Genomic DNA, 19,607 nt, shown 5'->3' on the forward strand with positions numbered 1-19,607 from the left:
AGCCGAACTGCCACAGACCACTGAGTACAACGCGCTCATTCTGACAGAAGAGACTCGGCATCCCAACGGGCCAATGTTGGGACTCACCGACAGCAGAGTACCTGGAGAGGAATAGAGAGAGAAGGATGACCTATCTACTAACACATGGCCAACCTCCTGCACTATTCCACATGACCCAGAGGTCCCTCAACTTCTGTAGGATGGTTTCCCGTAGTCCACACTATCACCCAGAGGTCCCTCAACTTCTGTAGGATGGTTTCCTGTAGTCCACACTATCACCCAGGGGTCCCTCAACTTCTGTAGGATGGTTTCCCATAGTCCACACTATCACCCAGAGGTCCCTCAACTTCTGTAGGATGGTCTCCCGTAGTCCACACTATCACCCAGAGGTCCCTCAACTTCTGTAGGATGGTTTCCCGTAGTCCACACTATCACCCAGGGGTCCCTCAACTTTCTAGGATGGTTTCCCGTAGTCCACACTATCACCCCAGAGGTCCCTCAACTTCTGTAGGTTGGTTTCCCGTAGTCCACACTATCTCCCAGAGGTCCCTCAACTTCTGTAGGATGGTTTCCCGTAGTCCACACTATCACCCAGAGGTCCCTCAACTTCTGTAGGATGGTTTCCCGTAGTCACACTATCACCCAGGGGTCCCTCAACTTCTCTAGGATGGTTTCCCGTAGTCCACACTATCACCCAGAGGTCCCTCAACTTCTGTAGGGTGGTCTCCCGTAGTCCACACTATCACCCAGAGGTCCCTCAACTTCTGTAGGATGGTTTCCCGTAGTCCACACTATCACCCAGAGGTCCCTCAACTTCTGTAGGATGGTCTCCCGTAGTCCACACTATCACCCAGGGGTCCCTCAACTTCTGTAGGATGTTTCCCGTAGTCACACTATCACCCAGAGGTCCCTCAACTTCTGTAGGATGGTCTCCCGTATGTCCACACTATCACCCAGGGGTCCCTCAACTTCTGTAGGATGGTTTCCCGTAGTCCACACTATCACCCAGGGGTCCCTCAACTTCTGTAGGAAGGTCTCCCGTAGTCCACACTATCACCCAGGGGTCCCTCAACTTCTGTAGGATGGTCTCCCGTAGTCCACACTATCACCCAGGGGTCCCTCAACTTCTGTAGGATGGTTTCCCGTAGTCCACACTATCACCCAGGGGTCCCTCAACTTCTGTAGGATGGTTTCCCGTAGTCCACACTATCACCCAGAGGTCCCTCAACTTCTGTAGGATGGTTTCCCGTAGTCCACACTATCACCCAGAGGTCCCTCAACTTCTGTAGGATGGTCTCCCGTAGTCCACACTATCACCCAGGGGTCCCTCAACTTCTGTAGGATGGTTTCCCGTAGTCCACACTATCACCCAGGGGTCCCTCAACTTCTGTAGGATGGTTTCCCGTAGTCCACACTATCACCCAGAGGTCCCTCAACTTCTGTAGGATGGTTTCCCGTAGTCCACACTATCACCCAGAGGTCCCTCAACTTCTGTAGGATGGTTTCCCGTAGTCCACACTATCACCCAGGGGTCCCTCAACTTCTGTAGGATGGTTTCCCGTAGTCCACACTATCACCCAGGGGTCCCTCAACTTCTGTAGGATGGTTTCCTGTAGTCCACCATCTCACCCAGAGATCCTTCATCTAGTTTCTGTCTCTCAGTATACATAGTGTGTGAGTCTGGCATGCATCCTCTACCCCTTTGTTGGGCTATAATGCAGCTCTCGTGATCAGCCCCCCCCCCCGTATCCCTCTAGTATTGAACTGTATGCTAACTGTACCATCTCCCTCTATATGGTAAGGTGCTGCACCAATTGCTGGCACTATATGAATCCCATACAGTAATAAGAGATGTGTATGTATGAGCCCCATATAGCTCTTCAATAATCCCTATCACATGGATCTCAGCATTAGACAACACCTTCTCCCAGAAGGCCGGCCCTATCCGTATTCAGGGCTCATGGATGGTCACCTTCTATTTATATCCATAAACAAGGATACCAGCCTTTAGGTGACGCTGTCACTATCCTCCTGATGCCTGTGCTATGTATATTATAGACAAGGCGTATACAGGTTCATACTTCCCACCTCAGTATGTGACCAGCCTCTTATTACCGTAGCCTAGACAGATCATAGACAGGGCCTAGACAGGTTATATACAGGTCATATGCAGGTCATAGACAGGTCATATGCAGGTCATAGACAGGTCATATACAGGTCATAGACAGGGCCTCACAATGACCGTCTCTGTATTGGCTTTCAGGAATGATCCGGGGGCGGCACAGAATTTGGTCGGGGAGGAAAGTGGTTACTGTGGAGATTTCAGTGGAGAATATGGATATGAGATTATGATACCTGGAAAGTGCCTCCTGTGCTGGATGCTCCAGTCTGCTGGGGAATGAAATCGGTGATAGTCTCCAGGAGCCAGATAAATGACATGATGGAAGAGGCGATTCGCTGGACGCACACCCAACTGCTGCAGGAAGGGCAGACCTGGAAAACAGGGGTAAAATCAGGGGCCACTCTCTAGACAGAAGACACGTTACAGGGCACAGAGAGGAGATGAGGGACAGACTCTGGGAAGAGGATAGATGAGGGACAGTCTCAACGGGAAGAGGATAGATGAGGGACAGTCTCAACGGGAAGAGGATAGATGAGGGACAGACTCTCTGGGAAGAGGATAGATGAGGGACAGTCTCTCCGGGAAGAGGATAGATGAGGGACAGTCTCTCCGGGAAGAGGATAGATGAGGGACAGTCTCTCCGGGAAGAGGATAGATGAGGGACAGTCTCTCCGGGAAGAGGATAGATGAGGGACAGTCTCTCCGGGAAGAGGATAGATGAGGGACAGACTCTCTGGGAAGAGGATAGATGAGGGACAGACTCTCTGGGAAGAGAGGAGATGAGGGACAGACACTCTGGGAAGAGAGGAGATGAGGGACAGTCTCTCCGGGAAGAGGATAGATGAGGGACAGACTCTCTGGGAAGAGAGGAGATGAGGGACAGACTCTCCGGGAAGAGAGGAGATGAGGGACAGACTCTCCGGGAAGAGGATAGATGAGGGACAGACTCTCTGGGAAGAGAGGAGTTGAGGGACAGACTCTCTGGGAAGAGAGGAGATGAGGGACAGACACTCTGGGAAGAGAGGAGTTGAGGGACAGACTCTACAGGAAGAGAGGAGTTGAGGGACAGACTCTACAGGAATAAAGATGAGGGACAGACTCTCCAGGAAGAGAGGAGATGAGGGACAGGCTCTACATGAATAAAGATGAGGGACAGACTCTCGGGGAAGATAGGAGATGAGGGACAGACTCTACATGAATAAAGATGAGGGACAGACTCTCCGGGAAGAGAGGAGATGAGGGACAGACTCTCTGGGAAGAGAGGAGATGAGGGACAGACTCTACAGGAAGAGATATGAGGGACAGACACTCTGGGAAGAGAGAAGATGAGGGACAGACACTCTGGGAAGAGAGGAGTTGAGGGACAGACTCTCTGGGAAGAGAGGAGATGAGGGAAAGACTCTCCGGGAAGAGAGGAGATGAGGGACAGACTCTAGAGGACGAAAGATGAGGGACAGACACTCTGGGAAGAGAGGAGATGAGGGACAGACTCTCCGGGAAGAGAGAAGATGAGGGACAGACTCTACAGGAAGAAAGATGAGGGACAGACACTCTGGGAAGAGAGGAGATGAGGGACAGACTCTGGGAAGAGGATAGATGAGGGACAGTCTCTCCGGGAAGAGGATAGATGAGGGACAGTCTCTCCGGGAAGAGGATAGATGAGGGACAGACTCTCTGGGAAGAGGATAGATGAGGGACAGACTCTCTGGGAAGAGGATAGATGAGGGACAGACTCTCTGGGAAGAGGATAGATGAGGGACAGACACTCTGGGAAGAGAGGAGATGAGGGACAGACACTCTGGGAAGAGAGGAGATGAGGGACAGTCTCTCCGGGAAGAGGATAGATGAGGGACAGACTCTCTGGGAAGAGAGGAGATGAGGGACAGACTCTCCGGGAAGAGAGGAGATGAGGGACAGACTCTCCGGGAAGAGGATAGATGAGGGACAGACTCTCTGGGAAGAGAGGAGTTGAGGGACAGACTCTCTGGGAAGAGAGGAGATGAGGGACAGACACTCTGGGAAGAGAGGAGATGAGGGACAGTCTCTCCGGGAAGAGGATAGATGAGGGACAGACTCTCTGGGAAGAGAGGAGATGAGGGACAGACTCTCCGGGAAGAGAGGAGATGAGGGACAGACTCTCCGGGAAGAGGATAGATGAGGGACAGACTCTCTGGGAAGAGAGGAGTTGAGGGACAGACTCTCTGGGAAGAGAGGAGATGAGGGACAGACACTCTGGGAAGAGAGGAGATGAGGGACAGACTCTCCGGGAAGAGAGGAGTTGAGGGACAGACTCTCTGGGAAGAGAGGAGATGAGGGACAGACTCTCCGGGAAGAGAGGAGATGAGGGACAGGCTCTCTGGGAAGAGAGGAGATGAGGGACAGACTCTCTGGGAAGAGAGGAGATGAGGGACAGACACTCTGGGAAGAGAGGAGATGAGGGACAGACACTGGGAAGAGAGGAGATGAGGGACAGACTCTCCGGGAAGAGAGGAGTTGAGGGACAGACTCTACAGGAAGAGAGGAGTTGAGGGACAGACTCTACAGGAATAAAGATGAGGGACAGACTCTCCAGGAAGAGAGGAGATGAGGGACAGGCTCTACATGAATAAAGATGAGGGACAGACTCTCCGGGAAGAGAGGAGATGAGGGACAGACTCTCCGGGAAGAGAGGAGATGAGGGACAGACTCTCTGGGAAGAGAGGAGATGAGGGACAGACTCTACAGGAAGAGATATGAGGGACAGACACTCTGGGAAGAGAGAAGATGAGGGACAGACACTCTGGGAAGAGAGGAGTTGAGGGACAGACTCTCTGGGAAGAGAGGAGATGAGGGAAAGACTCTCCGGGAAGAGAGGAGATGAGGGACAGACTCTAGAGGACGAAAGATGAGGGACAGACACTCTGGGAAGAGAGGAGATGAGGGACAGACTCTGGGAAGAGGATAGATGAGGGACAGTCTCTCCGGGAAGAGGATAGATGAGGGACAGTCTCTCCGGGAAGAGGATAGATGAGGGACAGACTCTCTGGGAAGAGGATAGATGAGGGACAGACTCTCTGGGAAGAGAGGAGATGAGGGACAGACACTCTGGGAAGAGAGGAGATGAGGGACAGTCTCTCCGGGAAGAGGATAGATGAGGGACAGACTCTCTGGGAAGAGAGGAGATGAGGGACAGACTCTCCGGGAAGAGAGGAGATGAGGGACAGACTCTCCGGGAAGAGGATAGATGAGGGACAGACTCTCTGGGAAGAGAGGAGTTGAGGGACAGACTCTCTGGGAAGAGAGGAGATGAGGGACAGTCTCTCCGGGAAGAGGATAGATGAGGGACAGACTCTCTGGGAAGAGAGGAGATGAGGGACAGACTCTCCGGGAAGAGAGGAGATGAGGGACAGACTCTCCGGGAAGAGGATAGATGAGGGACAGACTCTCTGGGAAGAGAGGAGATGAGGGACAGACTCTCTGGGAAGAGAGGAGATGAGGGACAGTCTCTCCGGGAAGAGGATAGATGAGGGACAGACTCTCTGGGAAGAGAGGAGATGAGGGACAGACTCTCCGGGAAGAGAGGAGATGAGGGACAGACTCTCCGGGAAGAGGATAGATGAGGGACAGACTCTCTGGGAAGAGAGGAGATGAGGGACAGACACTCTGGGAAGAGAGGAGTTGAGGGACAGACTCTACAGGAAGAGAGGAGTTGAGGGACAGACTCTACAGGAATAAAGATGAGGGACAGACTCTCCAGGAAGAGAGGAGATGAGGGACAGGCTCTACATGAATAAAGATGAGGGACAGACTCTCGGGGAAGATAGGAGATGAGGGACAGACTCTACATGAATAAAGATGAGGGACAGACTCTCCGGGAAGAGAGGAGATGAGGGACAGACTCTCTGGGAAGAGAGGAGATGAGGGACAGACTCTACAGGAAGAGATATGAGGGACAGACACTCTGGGAAGAGAGAAGATGAGGGACAGACACTCTGGGAAGAGAGGAGTTGAGGGACAGACTCTCTGGGAAGAGAGGAGATGAGGGAAAGACTCTCCGGGAAGAGAGGAGATGAGGGACAGACTCTAGAGGACGAAAGATGAGGGACAGACACTCTGGGAAGAGAGGAGATGAGGGACAGACTCTGGGAAGAGGATAGATGAGGGACAGTCTCTCCGGGAAGAGGATAGATGAGGGACAGTCTCTCCGGGAAGAGGATAGATGAGGGACAGACTCTCTGGGAAGAGGATAGATGAGGGACAGACTCTCTGGGAAGAGAGGAGATGAGGGACAGACACTCTGGGAAGAGAGGAGATGAGGGACAGTCTCTCCGGGAAGAGGATAGATGAGGGACAGACTCTCTGGGAAGAGAGGAGATGAGGGACAGACTCTCCGGGAAGAGAGGAGATGAGGGACAGACTCTCCGGGAAGAGGATAGATGAGGGACAGACTCTCTGGGAAGAGAGGAGTTGAGGGACAGACTCTCTGGGAAGAGAGGAGATGAGGGACAGACACTCTGGGAAGAGAGGAGATGAGGGACAGACTCTCCGGGAAGAGAGGAGTTGAGGGACAGACTCTCTGGGAAGAGAGGAGATGAGGGACAGACTCTCCGGGAAGAGAGGAGATGAGGGACAGGCTCTCTGGGAAGAGAGGAGATGAGGGACAGACTCTCTGGGAAGAGAGGAGATGAGGGACAGACACTCTGGTAAGAGAGGAGATGAGGGACAGACACTGGGAAGAGAGGAGATGAGGGACAGACTCTCCGGGAAGAGAGGAGTTGAGGGACAGACTCTACAGGAAGAGAGGAGTTGAGGGACAGACTCTACAGGAATAAAGATGAGGGACAGACTCTCCAGGAAGAGAGGAGATGAGGGACAGACTCTCTGGGAAGAGAGGAGATGAGGGACAGACTCTACAGGAAGAAAGATGAGGGACAGACACTCTGGGAAGAGAGGAGATGAGGGACAGACTCTCTGGGAAGAGAGGAGATGAGGGACAGACTCTACAGGAAGAAAGATGAGGGACAGACACTCTGGGAAGAGAGGAGATGAGGGACAGACTCTACAGGAAGAAAGATGAGGGGCAGACTCTCCGGGAAGAGAGGAGATGAGGGACAGGCTCTACATGAATAAAGATGAGGGACAGACTCTACAGGAAGAGAGGAGTTGAGGGACAGACTCTCTGGGAAGAGAGGAGATGAGGGACAGACTCTCCGGGAAGAGAGGAGATGAGGGACAGACTCTACATGAATAAAGATGAGGGACAGACTCTCCGGGAAGAGAGGAGATGAGGGACAGACACTCTGGGAAGAGAGGAGTTGAGGGACAGACTCTCTGGGAAGAGAGGAGATGAGGGAAAGACTCTCCGGGAAGAGAGGAGATGAGGGACAGACTCTAGAGGACGAAAGATGAGGGACAGACACTCTGGGAAGAGAGGAGATGAGGGACAGACTCTACAGGAAGAAAGATGAGGGGCAGACTCTCCGGGAAGAGAGGAGATGAGGGACAGGCTCTACATGAATAAAGATGAGGGACAGACTCTACAGGAAGAGAGGAGTTGAGGGACAGACTCTCTGGGAAGAGAGGAGATGAGGGACAGACTCTCCGGGAAGAGAGGAGATGAGGGACAGACTCTCCGGGAAGAGAGGAGATGAGGGGCAGACTCTACATGAGTAAAGATGAGGGACAGACTCTCTGGGAAGAGAGGAGAAGGAGATGAGGGACAGACTCTCCAGGAAGAGAGGAGATGAGGGACAGACTCTCCAGGAAGAGCGGAGATGAGGGACAGACTCTCCAGGAAGAGAGGAGATGAGGGACAGACTCTCCAGGAAGAGAGGAGATGAGGGACAGGCTCTCTGGGAAGAGAGGAGAGAGGGACAGACACTCTGGGAAGAGAGGAGATGAGGGACAGACACTCTGGGAAGAGAGGAGATGAGGGGCAGACACTCCAGGATGAGAGGAGATGAGGTACAGACTCTCCAGGAAGAGAGGAGACGAGGGACAGACTCTCCAGGAAGAGAGGAGATGAGGGACAGACTCTCCAGAAAGAGAGGAGACGAGGGACAGACTCTCCAGGAAGAGAGGAGACGAGGGACAGACTCTCCGGGAAGAGAGGAGATGAGGGACAGACTCTCCGGGAAGAGAGGAGATGAGGGACAGACTCTCCAGGAAGAGAGGAGATGAGGGACAGACTCTCTGAGAAGAGAGGAGATGAGGGACAGACACTCTGGGAAGAGAGGAGTTGAGGGACAGACTCTACAGGAGGAAAGATGAGAGACAGACTCTCCAGGAAGAGAGGAGATGAGGGACAAACTCTCCGGGAAGAGAGGAGATGAGGGACAGACTCTCTGGGAAGAGAGGAGTTGAGGGACAGACTCTACAGGAAGAAAGATGAGAGACAGACTCTCCAGGAAGAGAGGAGATGAGGGACAGACTCTCCAGGAAGAGAGGAGATGAGGGACAGACTCTCCAGGAAGAGAGGAGGTGAGGGACAGACTCTCCAGGAAGAGAGGAGATGAGGGACAGACTCTCCGGGAAGTGAGGAGATGAGGGACAGACTCTCCAGGAAGAGAGGAGATGAGGGACAGACTCTACAGGAAGAGCGGAGATGAGGGACAGGCTCTCCAGGAAGAGAGGAGATGAGAGACAGACTCTCTGAGAAGAGACTCATAGCTCAGAGAGGAGATTCGTTGTACAGCTCTCCTTTCATACTCGGCAGTGAGGGAATATAATGAAGGGTAGATCTTCCTCCTCTCCTACTTACTCACGTTGGTCGGTTCTCGCCAGTCTTGCGGGCCCAGGAAGTTCTCGAGCGAATAGGTTATTCCTTTCACCTGCTCGATCTGTGAGCCCCGAGAGCGGCCGCAGTGCAGGATCCGACCATCGCAGGGACTGACCTACAGACAGGAACGGAAAGAATCAGACTCCGTATAACAAAGCATGAGAAAGCTGACTGATGGAGAATCTACATCTTCCAGGGTGCCAACTAAAGCTACAGGTGAGCGGGGGATGGTCACAACATGGAACACGGCTGCAGACTATTGGCTGCTCTACTCTAAATGAAGCCAGCCTATCAGACTTACTGAGAAGACCTGCCTGGATTAGAAGTGAGAATGACGGCAGATTATGGCTCTACTCCTAGAATAGAACAATCACATAGAATTCTGTCAGTCATGTTAGTCCTTTTCCATGCTGTGAAATGACGGGCCGCCATCATGGCGGATGACCATTATGTAAGATAAGTGAAGATAGGAACGTACCGCATTGTGGACGGAGATGACTCTGGCTGTGGACTTCAGTGGACGTCGGAAAAGCTCCCCCAGATTCTTGTAGCGATTCAGGTCTTCTATTTCAGCTTCTGCCATGTTGACGGAGAAGGCCCAGACATACATGGAGAGGAGAGGACGCCGCAACCAGCGAGGCAGGCTCACCTCATTGACTAGGCCCCAAAGACGAGAGAGAAGGCGAGTCGGAGCTCTACTGTAGACTGCCTGTCCAAAGGGAAATCAGACCAGATGTATGAGCCAATCATCGGGAATGCCATCAATGGGCAACATCAGAAATGGGTGAAGGCAGAAGAGCAGCTAGACCAGATTTTACCTTCTCACTACTGGGACCTACAAAAGCCCTCGGGGAACACTGCTGGGCCTAAAAGATGGACTCCGATGGTGAAGGCTCAGTTCTCTTCCTGCCCCAACCCCCTTCTTCAGGGTGATCTACCATCAGTCCATCTCTCTGCTGCCTACAATATATTTGAAATGTCATCTTCAAGCATCCCAATCTACACTACAGGCTCCCCTGAGACGCCATGTTCTGTCCTTCATCACACTCACCTTGCTGACCCGGCTAGTTTGCGGGATTCCGGCTTTTCTCAGAATCTGCAATGAGCGTTCTCGCAGGAAAGGCGACGGCAACTGTCCAATCCGTCTTCTTATAGAAAGACGAGGCACAGACAACCTGAGAGGAAAGGACAGGTGAGGAGAGGACTTTGGGGATATAATAGTATGCGAGGGGAGAAGAGGACAGTGAGGGTATAATGGGAGAAGAAGGAAGATCGGGACGGGTGGTTGGAAGTCTATGAGGGACCATGGAAGGTAGGACAGGTGAGAAAAGGACACAGAAGATATAAGGTTAAGCAGAGGGGAGAAGAGGACAGTGAGGGTATTAAGGAAGGAGAAGGAAGCTAAGAAGATCGGGATGGGTGGTTGGTGCTCTATGGGGGGACCATGGAAGGTAGGATAGGTGAGGAGAGGACATAGAAGATATATTGGTAAGCAGAGGAGAGAAGAGGACAGTGAGGGTATTAAGGAAGGAGAAGGAAGATTGGGACGGATGGTTGGGGGTCGATGAGGGACCATAGATGGTAGGACAGATGAGAGGAGGACATAGAAGATATATTGATAAGAAGAGGAGAGAAGAGGACAGTGAGGGTATTATGGAAGGAGAAGGAAGATCGGGACGGGTGGTTGGCGCTCTATGGGGGGACCATGGAAGGTAGGATAGGTGAGGAGAGGACATAGAAGATTTATTGATAAGAAGAGGAGAGAAGAGGACAGTGAGGGTATTATGGAAGGAGAAGGAAACAGAAGATCGGGGAGGGGTGGTTGGCGCTCTATGGGGGCACCATGGAAGGTAGGATAGGTGAGGAGAGGACATAGAAGATATATTGATAAGAAGAGGAGAGAAGAGGACAGTGAGGGTATTATGGAAGGAGAAGGAAGATCGGGACGGGTGGTTGGCGCTCTATGGGGGGACCATGGAAGGTAGGATAGGTGAGGAGAGGACATAGAAGATATATTGATAAGAAGAGGAGAGAAGAGGACAGTGAGGGTATTAAGGAAGGAGAAGGAAACAGAAGATCGGGATGGGTGGTTGGCGGTCTATGGGGGGACCATGGAAGGTAGGATAGGTGAGGAGAGGACATAGAAGATATATTGATAAGAAGAGGAGAGAAGAGGACAGTGAGGGTATTAAGGAAGGAGAAGGAAGATGAGAAGATCGGGGAGGGGTGGTTGGCGCTCTATGGGGGCACCATGGAAGGTAGGATAGGTGAGGAGAGGACATAGAAGATATATTGGTAAGAAGAGGAGAGAAGAGGACAGTGAGGGTATTAAGGAAGGAGAAGGAAGATGAGAAGATCGGGGAGGGGTGGTTGGTGCTCTATGGGGGGACCATGGAAGGTAGGATAGGTGAGGAGAGGACATAGAAGATATATTGATAAGAAGAGGAGAGAAGAGGACAGTGAGGGTATTAAGGAAGGAGAAGGACGCTGAGAAGATCGGGGAGGGGTGGTTGGCGGTCTATGGGGGCACCATGGAAGGTAGGATAGGTGCGGAGAGGACATAGAAGATATATTGGTAAGAAGAGGAGAGAAGAGGACAGTGAGGGTATTAAGGAAGGAGAAGGAAGCTGAGAAGATCAGGGAGGGGTGGTTGGTGCTCTATGGGGGGACCATGGAAGGTAGGATAGGTGAGGAGAGGACATAGAAGATATATTGGTAAGAAGAGGAGAGAAGAGGACAGTGAGGGTATTATGGAAGGAGAAGGAAACAGAAGATCGGGACGGGTGGTTGGCGGTCTATGGGGGCACCATGGAAGGTAGGATAGGTGCGGAGAGGACATAGAAGATATATTGGTAAGAAGAGGAGAGAAGAGGACAGTGAGGGTATTAAGGAAGGAGAAGGAAGCTGAGAAGATCGGGGAGGGGTGGTTGGTGCTCTATGGGGGCACCATGGAAGGTAGGATAGGTGAGGAGAGGACATAGAAGATATATTGATAAGAAGAGGAGAGAAGAGGACAGTGAGGGTATTATGGAAGGAGAAGGAAGCTGAGAAGATCGGGGAGGGGTGGTTGGCGGTCTATGGGGGCACCATGGAAGGTAGGATAGGTGAGGAGAGGACATAGAAGATATATTGGTAAGAAGAGGAGAGAAGAGGACAGTGAGGGTATTAAGGAAGGAGAAGGAAGCTGAGAAGATCGGGGAGGGGTGGTTGGTGCTCTATGGGGGCACCATGGAAGGTAGGATAGGTGAGGAGAGGACATAGAAGATATATTGATAAGAAGAGGAGAGAAGAGGACAGTGAGGGTATTATGGAAGGAGAAGGAAGATCGGGAGGGGTGGTTGGTGCTCTATGGGGGCACCATGGAAGGTAGGATAGGTGAGGAGAGGACATAGAAGATATATTGGTAAGAAGAGGAGAGAAGAGGACAGTGAGGGTATTATGGAAGGAGAAGGAAGATCGGGATGGGTGGTTGGCGGTCTATGGGGGCACCATGGAAGGTAGGATAGGTGAGGAGAGGACATAGAAGATATATTGGTAAGAAGAGGAGAGAAGAGGACAGTGAGGGTATTATGGAAGGAGAAGGAAGATCGGGACGGGTGGTTGGTGCTCTATGGGGGCACCATGGAAGGTAGGATAGGTGAGGAGAGGACATAGAAGATATATTGATAAGAAGAGGAGAGAAGAGGACAGTGAGGGTATTATGGAAGGAGAAGGAAACAGAAGATCGGGACGGGTGGTTGGCGCTCTATGGGGGGACCATGGAAGGTAGGATAGGTGAGGAGAGGACATAGAAGATATATTGATAAGAAGAGGAGAGAAGAGGACAGTGAGGGTATTAAGGAAGGAGAAGGAAGATGAGAAAATCGGGGAGGGGTGGTTGGCGCTCTATGGGGGCACCATGGAAGGTAGGATAGGTGAGGAGAGGACATAGAAGATATATTGATAAGAAGAGGAGAGAAGAGGACAGTGAGGGTATTAAGGAAGGAGAAGGAAGATGAGAAGATCGGGGAGGGGTGGTTGGTGCTCTATGGGGGCACCATGGAAGGTAGGATAGGTGAGGAGAGGACATAGAAGATATATTGATAAGAAGAGAAGAGAAGAGGACAGTGAGGGTATTATGGAAGGAGAAGGAAGCTGAGAAGATTGGGGAGGGGTGGTTGGCGCTCTATGGGGGGACCATGGAAGGTAGGATAGGTGAGAGGAGGACATAGAAGATATATTGATAAGAAGAGGAGAGAAGAGGACAGTGAGGGTATTATGGAAAGAGAAGGAAGATCGGGATGGGTGGTTGGCGGTCTATGGGGACACCATGGAAGGTAGGATAGGTGAGGAGAGGACATAGAAGATATATTGATAAGAAGAGGAGAGAAGAGGACAGTGAGGGTATTATGGAAGGAGAAGGAAGATCGGGACGGGTGGATGGTGCTCTATGGGGGGACCATGGAAGGTAGGATAGGTGAGGAGAGGACATAGAAGATATATTGATAAGAAGAGGAGAGAAGAGGACAGTGAGGGTATTATGGAAGGAGAAGGAAGATCGGGACGGGTGGATGGTGCTCTATGGGGGGACCATGGAAGGTAGGATAGGTGAGGAGAGGACATAGAAGATATATTGATAAGAAGAGGAGAGAAGAGGACAGTGAGGGTATTAAGGAAGGAGAAGGAAACAGAAGATCGGGATGGGTGGTTGGCGGTCTATGGGGGCACCATGGAAGGTAGGATAGGTGAGGAGAGGACATAGAAGATATATTGGTAAGAAGAGGAGAGAAGAGGACAGTGAGGGTATTATGGAAGGAGAAGGAAGCTGAGAAGATCGGGATGGGTGGTTGGTGCTCTATGGGGGCACCATGGAAGGTAGGATAGGTGAGGAGAGGACATAGAAGATATATTGATAAGAAGAGGAGAGAAGAGGACAGTGAGGGTATTATGGAAGGAGAAGGAAGATCGGGACGGGTGGATGGTGCTCTATGGGGGGACCATGGAAGGTAGGATAGGTGAGGAGAGGACATAGAAGATATATTGGTAAGAAGAGGAGAGAAGAGGACAGTGAGGGTATTATGGAAGGAGAAGGAAGCTGAGAAGATCGGGATGGGTGGTTGGTGCTCTATGGGGGCACCATGGAAGGTAGGATAGGTGAGGAGAGGACATAGAAGATATATTGATAAGAAGAGGAGAGAAGAGGACAGTGAGGGTATTATGGAAGGAGAAGGAAGATCGGGACGGGTGGATGGTGCTCTATGGGGGGACCATGGAAGGTAGGATAGGTGAGGAGAGGACATAGAAGATATATTGGTAAGCTAAGTGAACTGGTAAAATAGGACAGGTGGGAAGAGAGACGTGTGGATGGGGGGGGGGGGGTATTAGTGAAGGGAGGAGGGACAGGTGGGGGTATTGGGGAAGGGGGAGGTGATCTGCCTGTTCTGTAATATGAAGAAGTTGGTGATTATGAAGAGCTCATGACGGCTCTAGAAGGTTCTTGGACTGGAGGGTCTCTAGAGGGTCCCGGGATTGGAGAGACTCTAGAAGGTCCCAGTATTGGAGGGGCACTATAAAGTTCCGGGATTGGAGGGACTCTAGAAGGTCCCGGAATTTGATTGGCACTATAAGGTTCTGGGATTGGAGGGACTCTAGAAGGTCCCAGGATTGGGGACTATAGAAGGTCCCAGGATTGGGGACTATAGAAGGTCCTGGAATTGGAGGGGCACTATAAATTTCCAGGATTGGAGGGACTCTAGAAGGTCCCGGATTGGAGAGACTCTAGAAGGTTCCGGAATTTGAGGGGCTCTAGAAGTTCCTGCGATTGGAGAGACTCTAGAAGGTTCCGGAATTGGAGGGGCTCTAGAAGTTCCCGCGATTGGAGAGACTCTAGAAAGTCCCAGGATTTGAGGGGCACTATAAAGTTCCGGGATTGGAGGGACTCTAGAAGGTTCCGGGATTGGATTGGCACTATAAGGTTCCAGGATTGGAGGGGCGCTATGAGGTTCCGGGATTGGAGGGACTCTAGAATGTCCCAGGATTGGGGACTATAGAACAGGGATATACAATTAGCGGACCTCCAGCTGTTGCAGAACTACAAGTCCCATGAGGCATAGCAAGACTCCGACAGTCACAAGCATGACACCCAGAGGCAGAGGCATGATGGAACTTGTAGTTTTGCAACAGCTGGAGGTCCGCTAATTGCATATCCCTGCTATAGAAGGTCCCGGGATTGGGGTCTCTAGAAAGTCCGGGGATTGGAGGGGCTCTAGAAGGTCCCGGGATTGGAGGGTCTCTAGAAGGTCCTGGAATTGGAGGGGCTCTAGAAGGTCCTGGGATTGGAGGGGCACTATAAGGTTCTGGGATTGAAGGGACTCTAGAAGATCCCGGGATTGGAGGGGCTCTATCAGGTTCCGGGATTGGAGGGACTCTAGAAGGTCATTGGATTGGGGACTCTAGAAGGTCCCGGGATTGGAGGGACTCTAGAAAGTCCCGGGATTGGAGGGACTCTAGAAGATCCCGGGATTGGAGGGACTCTAGAAGATCCCGGGATTGGAGGGACTCTAGAAGATCCCAGGATTGGAGTGAGTCTAGAAGGTCCCGGGATTGGAGGGGCACTATAAGGTTTCCGGGATTGGACGGACTCTAGAAGATCCCGAGATTGAAGTGACTCTAGAAGGTCCCAGGATTGGAGGGGCACTATAAGGTTCCGGGATTGGAGAGACTCTAGAAGATCCTGGGATTGGAGGGACTCTAGAAGGTCCCAGCATTGGGGACTATAGAAGGTCCCGGGATTGGGGACTCTAGAAGGTCCTGGAATTGGAGAGGCACTATAAATTTCCGGGATTGGAGGGAATCTAGAAGGTCCAGAGATTGGGGACTCTAGAAGGTCCCGGGATTGGAGGGGCACTATAAGGTTCTGGGATTGGAGGGACTCTAGAAGATCCCGGGATTGGAGGGGCACTATCAGGTTCCGGGATTGGAGGGAATCTAGAAGGTCCTGTGATTGGGGACTGTAGAAGGTCCCGGGATTGGAGGGACTCTAGAAAGTCCCGGGATTGGAGGGACTCTAGAAGATCCCGGGATTAGAGGGACTCTAGAAGATCCCGGGATTGTAGTGAGTCTAGAAGGTCCCGGGATTGGAGGGGCACTATAAGGTTTCCGGGATTGGAGTGACTCTAGAAGGTCCCGGGATTGGAGGGGCACTGTAAGGTTCCAGGATTGGAGGGACTCTAGAAGGTCCCGGGATTGGAGGGACTCTAGAAGTTCCCGGGATTGGAGTGGACTCTAGAAGGTTCTGGGACTGGAGGGTCTTTAGAAGGTCCCGGGATTGGAGAGACTCTAGAAGGTTCCGGAATTGGAGGGGCTCTAGAAGTTCCCGGGATTGGAGGGGCTCTAGAAGGTCCCGGGATTGGAGGGTCTCTAGGAGGTCCCGGGATTGGAGGGGCTCTAGAAGGTCCAGGGATTGGAGGGACTCTAGAAGGTCCGGGGATTGGAGGGGCTCTAGAAGGTTCTGGGACTGGAGGGTCTTTAAAAGATCCTGGGATTGGAGGGACTCTAGAAGGTCCCGGGATTGGAGGGGCTCTAGAAGGTCCCGGGATTGGAGGGGCTCCAGAAGGTCCCGGGATTGGAGGGTCTCTAGAAGGTCCGGGGATTGGAGGGGCTCTAGAAGGTTCTGGGACTGGAGGGTCTTTAAAAGATCCTGGGATTGGAGGGACTCTAGAAGGTCCCGGGATTGGAGGGGCTCTAGAAGGTCCCGGGATTGGAGGGGCTCCAGAAGGTCCCGGGATTGGAGGGTCTCTAGAAGGTCCGGGGATTGGAGGGGCTCTAGAAGGTTCTGGGACTGGAGGGTCTTTAAAAGATCCTGGGATTGGAGGGACTCTAGAAGGTCCCGGGATTGGAGGGGCTCTAGAAGGTCCCGGGATTGGAGGGGCTCTAGAAGGTCCCGGGATTGGAGGGGCTCTAGAAGGTCCGGGGATTGGAGGGACTCTAGAAGGTCCGGGGATTGGAGGGGCTCTAGAAGGTTCTGGGACTGGAGAGTCTTTAAAAGATCCTGGGATTGGAGGGACTCTAGAAGGTCCCGGGATTTGAGGGTCTCTAGAAGGTGCCGGGATTGGAGGGACTCTAGAAGGTCCGGGGATTGGAGGGGCTCTAGAAGGTTCTGGGACTGGAGGGTCTTTAAAAGATCCTGGGATTGGAGGGACTCTAGAAGGTCCCGGGATTGGAGGGGCTCTAGAAGGTCCCGGGATTGGAGGGACTCTAGAAGGTCCCGGGATTGGAGGAACTCTAGAAGGTCCCGGGATTGGAGGGACTCTAGAAGGTCCCGGGATTGGAGGGACTCTAGAAGGTCCCGGGATTGGAGGGACTCTAGAAGGTCCCGGGATTGGAGGGGCTCTAGAAGGTCCCGGGATTGGAGGGACTCTAGAAGGTCCCGGGATTGGAGGAACTCTAGAAGGTCCCGGGATTGGAGGAACTCTAGAAGGTCCCGGGATTGGAGGAACTCTAGAAGGTCCCGGGATTGGAGGAACTCTAGAAGGTCCCGGGATTGGAGGAACTCTAGAAGGTCCCGGGATTGGAGGGGCTCTAGAAGGTCCCGGGATTGGAGGGTCTCTAGAAGGTCCCGGGATTGGAGGGGCTCTAGAGGGTCCGGGGATTGGAGGGATGTGTATGTAGAGACTTACCACCTCCTGGTCCTCTGACCTCCCAGGTGACTGGAGGGTTTACACATTCTCCGGGATCACACACAGCCAGAGAAATCTGCAATACAAATTCACAACCAAAATTCTAGAGGAAGAAAACACAACATGGAGACTGAGTGGGAAACACCCAAGACACAATGTAACACACTATATCCAATGTAACACACACTATATCCAATGTAACACACACTATATCCAATGTAACACACTATATAGAATGTAACACACACTATATACAATGTAACACACACTATATCCAATGTAACACACTATATACAATGTAACACACACTATATCCAATGTAACACACTATATAGAATGTAACACACACTATATCCAATGTAACACACACTATATCCAATGTAACACACACTATATCCAATGTAACACACACTATATCCAATGTAACACACTATATCCAATGTAACACACACTATATCCAATGTAACACACACTATATCCAATGTAACACACATTATATCCAATGTAACACACACTATATCCAATGTAACACACACTATATCCAATGTAACACACACTATATCCAATGTAACACACTATATCCAATGTAACACACACTATATCCAATGTAACACACTATATAGAATGTAACACACACTATATCCAATGTAACACACTATATCCAATGTAACACACACTATATCCAATGTAACACACTATATCCAATGTAACACACACTATATCCAATGTAACACACTATATCCAATGTAACACACACTATATACAATGTATCACACACTATATACAATGTATCACACACTATATACAATGTATCACACACTATATACAATGTATCACACACTATATACAATGTAACACATATATACACATTGAGGGTTATACTCTGTAGGGAAATCCTCTGTACACTACAAGTCACCCTCTGTAGATCTGAATTGAGGGGAAGCTCTGCTGATTTTATCATCCAATCATGTAGAAGCAAAAATGCTGTTTTCTATTTTCCTCGCATGTCTCCCTCAGATCTCCAGCGACTGCAATTGTAGTGTACAGTGGATTTGTCTTTAGTAGCACACACTCTACAGAATGTAACACTCACTATACACAATGTAACATATAATAGGACACACTCTATACAACGTAACATATAATAGGACACAATGTAACACTCACTATATACAATGTAACACTCACTATATACAATGTAACACTCACTCTATACAATGTAACATATAATAGGACACACTCTATACAACGTAACATATAATAGGACACAATGTAACACTCACTATATACAATGTAACACTCACTATATACAATGTAACACTCACTCTATACAACGTAACATATAATAGGACACAATGTAACACTCACTATATACAATGTAACACTCACTCTATACAATGTAACACTCACTATATACAATGTAACACTCACTCTATACAATGTAACACTCACTATATACAATGTAACACTCACTCTATACAATGTAACACTCACTCTATACAATGTAACACTCACTCTATACAATGTAACACATAGGAGGACACAAAGTTGCACTCACACTCTTTGTCTGGCTCTCCGGTTCTCACATCCCTGTATATCCCAATGGGTGAGATCCTCAGCTGAGATGATCCAGCCAATCACAGGGCAGAGAAGTGATGAGGGGGTGGAGTCAGTCAGTTGAGAGGTTTAAAGTGACAGAAAATTCTCGCAGAGGAAGAAGAAGAGGGAAGAGGAGAGAGGTCACCCCTCCTCCATCCTCATCATTTCCCCTTTTTGCCTCACTGTGGGGGAGGGGCACATGGCACAGTGCAGACACATGGGGGGGGGGGATTATTATTATTATACGACACCAACAGTTTTCGCAACGCTTAACAAGATGAAGGCAGATCTTACAGTTACATTACAATAGGGATGGAGGAGGGAAGGGAGAAGAGAGGGATGGAGGAGGGAAGGGAGAGGAGGGAAAGGAGAGGAGAGAGATGGAGGAGGGAAGGGAGAGGAGGGAAAGGAGAGGAGAGAGATGGAGGAGGGAAGGGAGAGGAGGGAAAGGAGAGGAGAGAGATGGAGGAGG

General features: G+C 50.9%; 1 protein-coding gene across 3 annotated transcripts; it reads right to left on the reverse strand.

Moving 5' to 3' along the window:
• LOC144000291 (phosphatidylserine decarboxylase proenzyme, mitochondrial-like) lies at positions 1–19,232 on the reverse strand (the record flags this gene model as incomplete). Of its 3 annotated transcripts, none has more annotated exon segments than XM_077494020.1 (7): positions 1–101; positions 2,356–2,493; positions 8,862–8,994; positions 9,358–9,588; positions 9,931–10,054; positions 17,537–17,612; positions 19,095–19,232. In XM_077494020.1, coding segments are annotated over 6 exon segments (774 nt in total), but the record flags the coding sequence as incomplete, so codon positions are not given.
• Between the last annotated feature and the right edge of the window lie 375 nt (positions 19,233–19,607).

This window comes from Lithobates pipiens, unplaced genomic scaffold (genome assembly GCF_037356315.1).
Source record: "Lithobates pipiens isolate NorthernLeopardFrog02 unplaced genomic scaffold, aLitPip1_a1.2 Scaffold_22, whole genome shotgun sequence".
Taxonomy (NCBI): domain Eukaryota; kingdom Metazoa; phylum Chordata; class Amphibia; order Anura; family Ranidae; genus Lithobates; species Lithobates pipiens.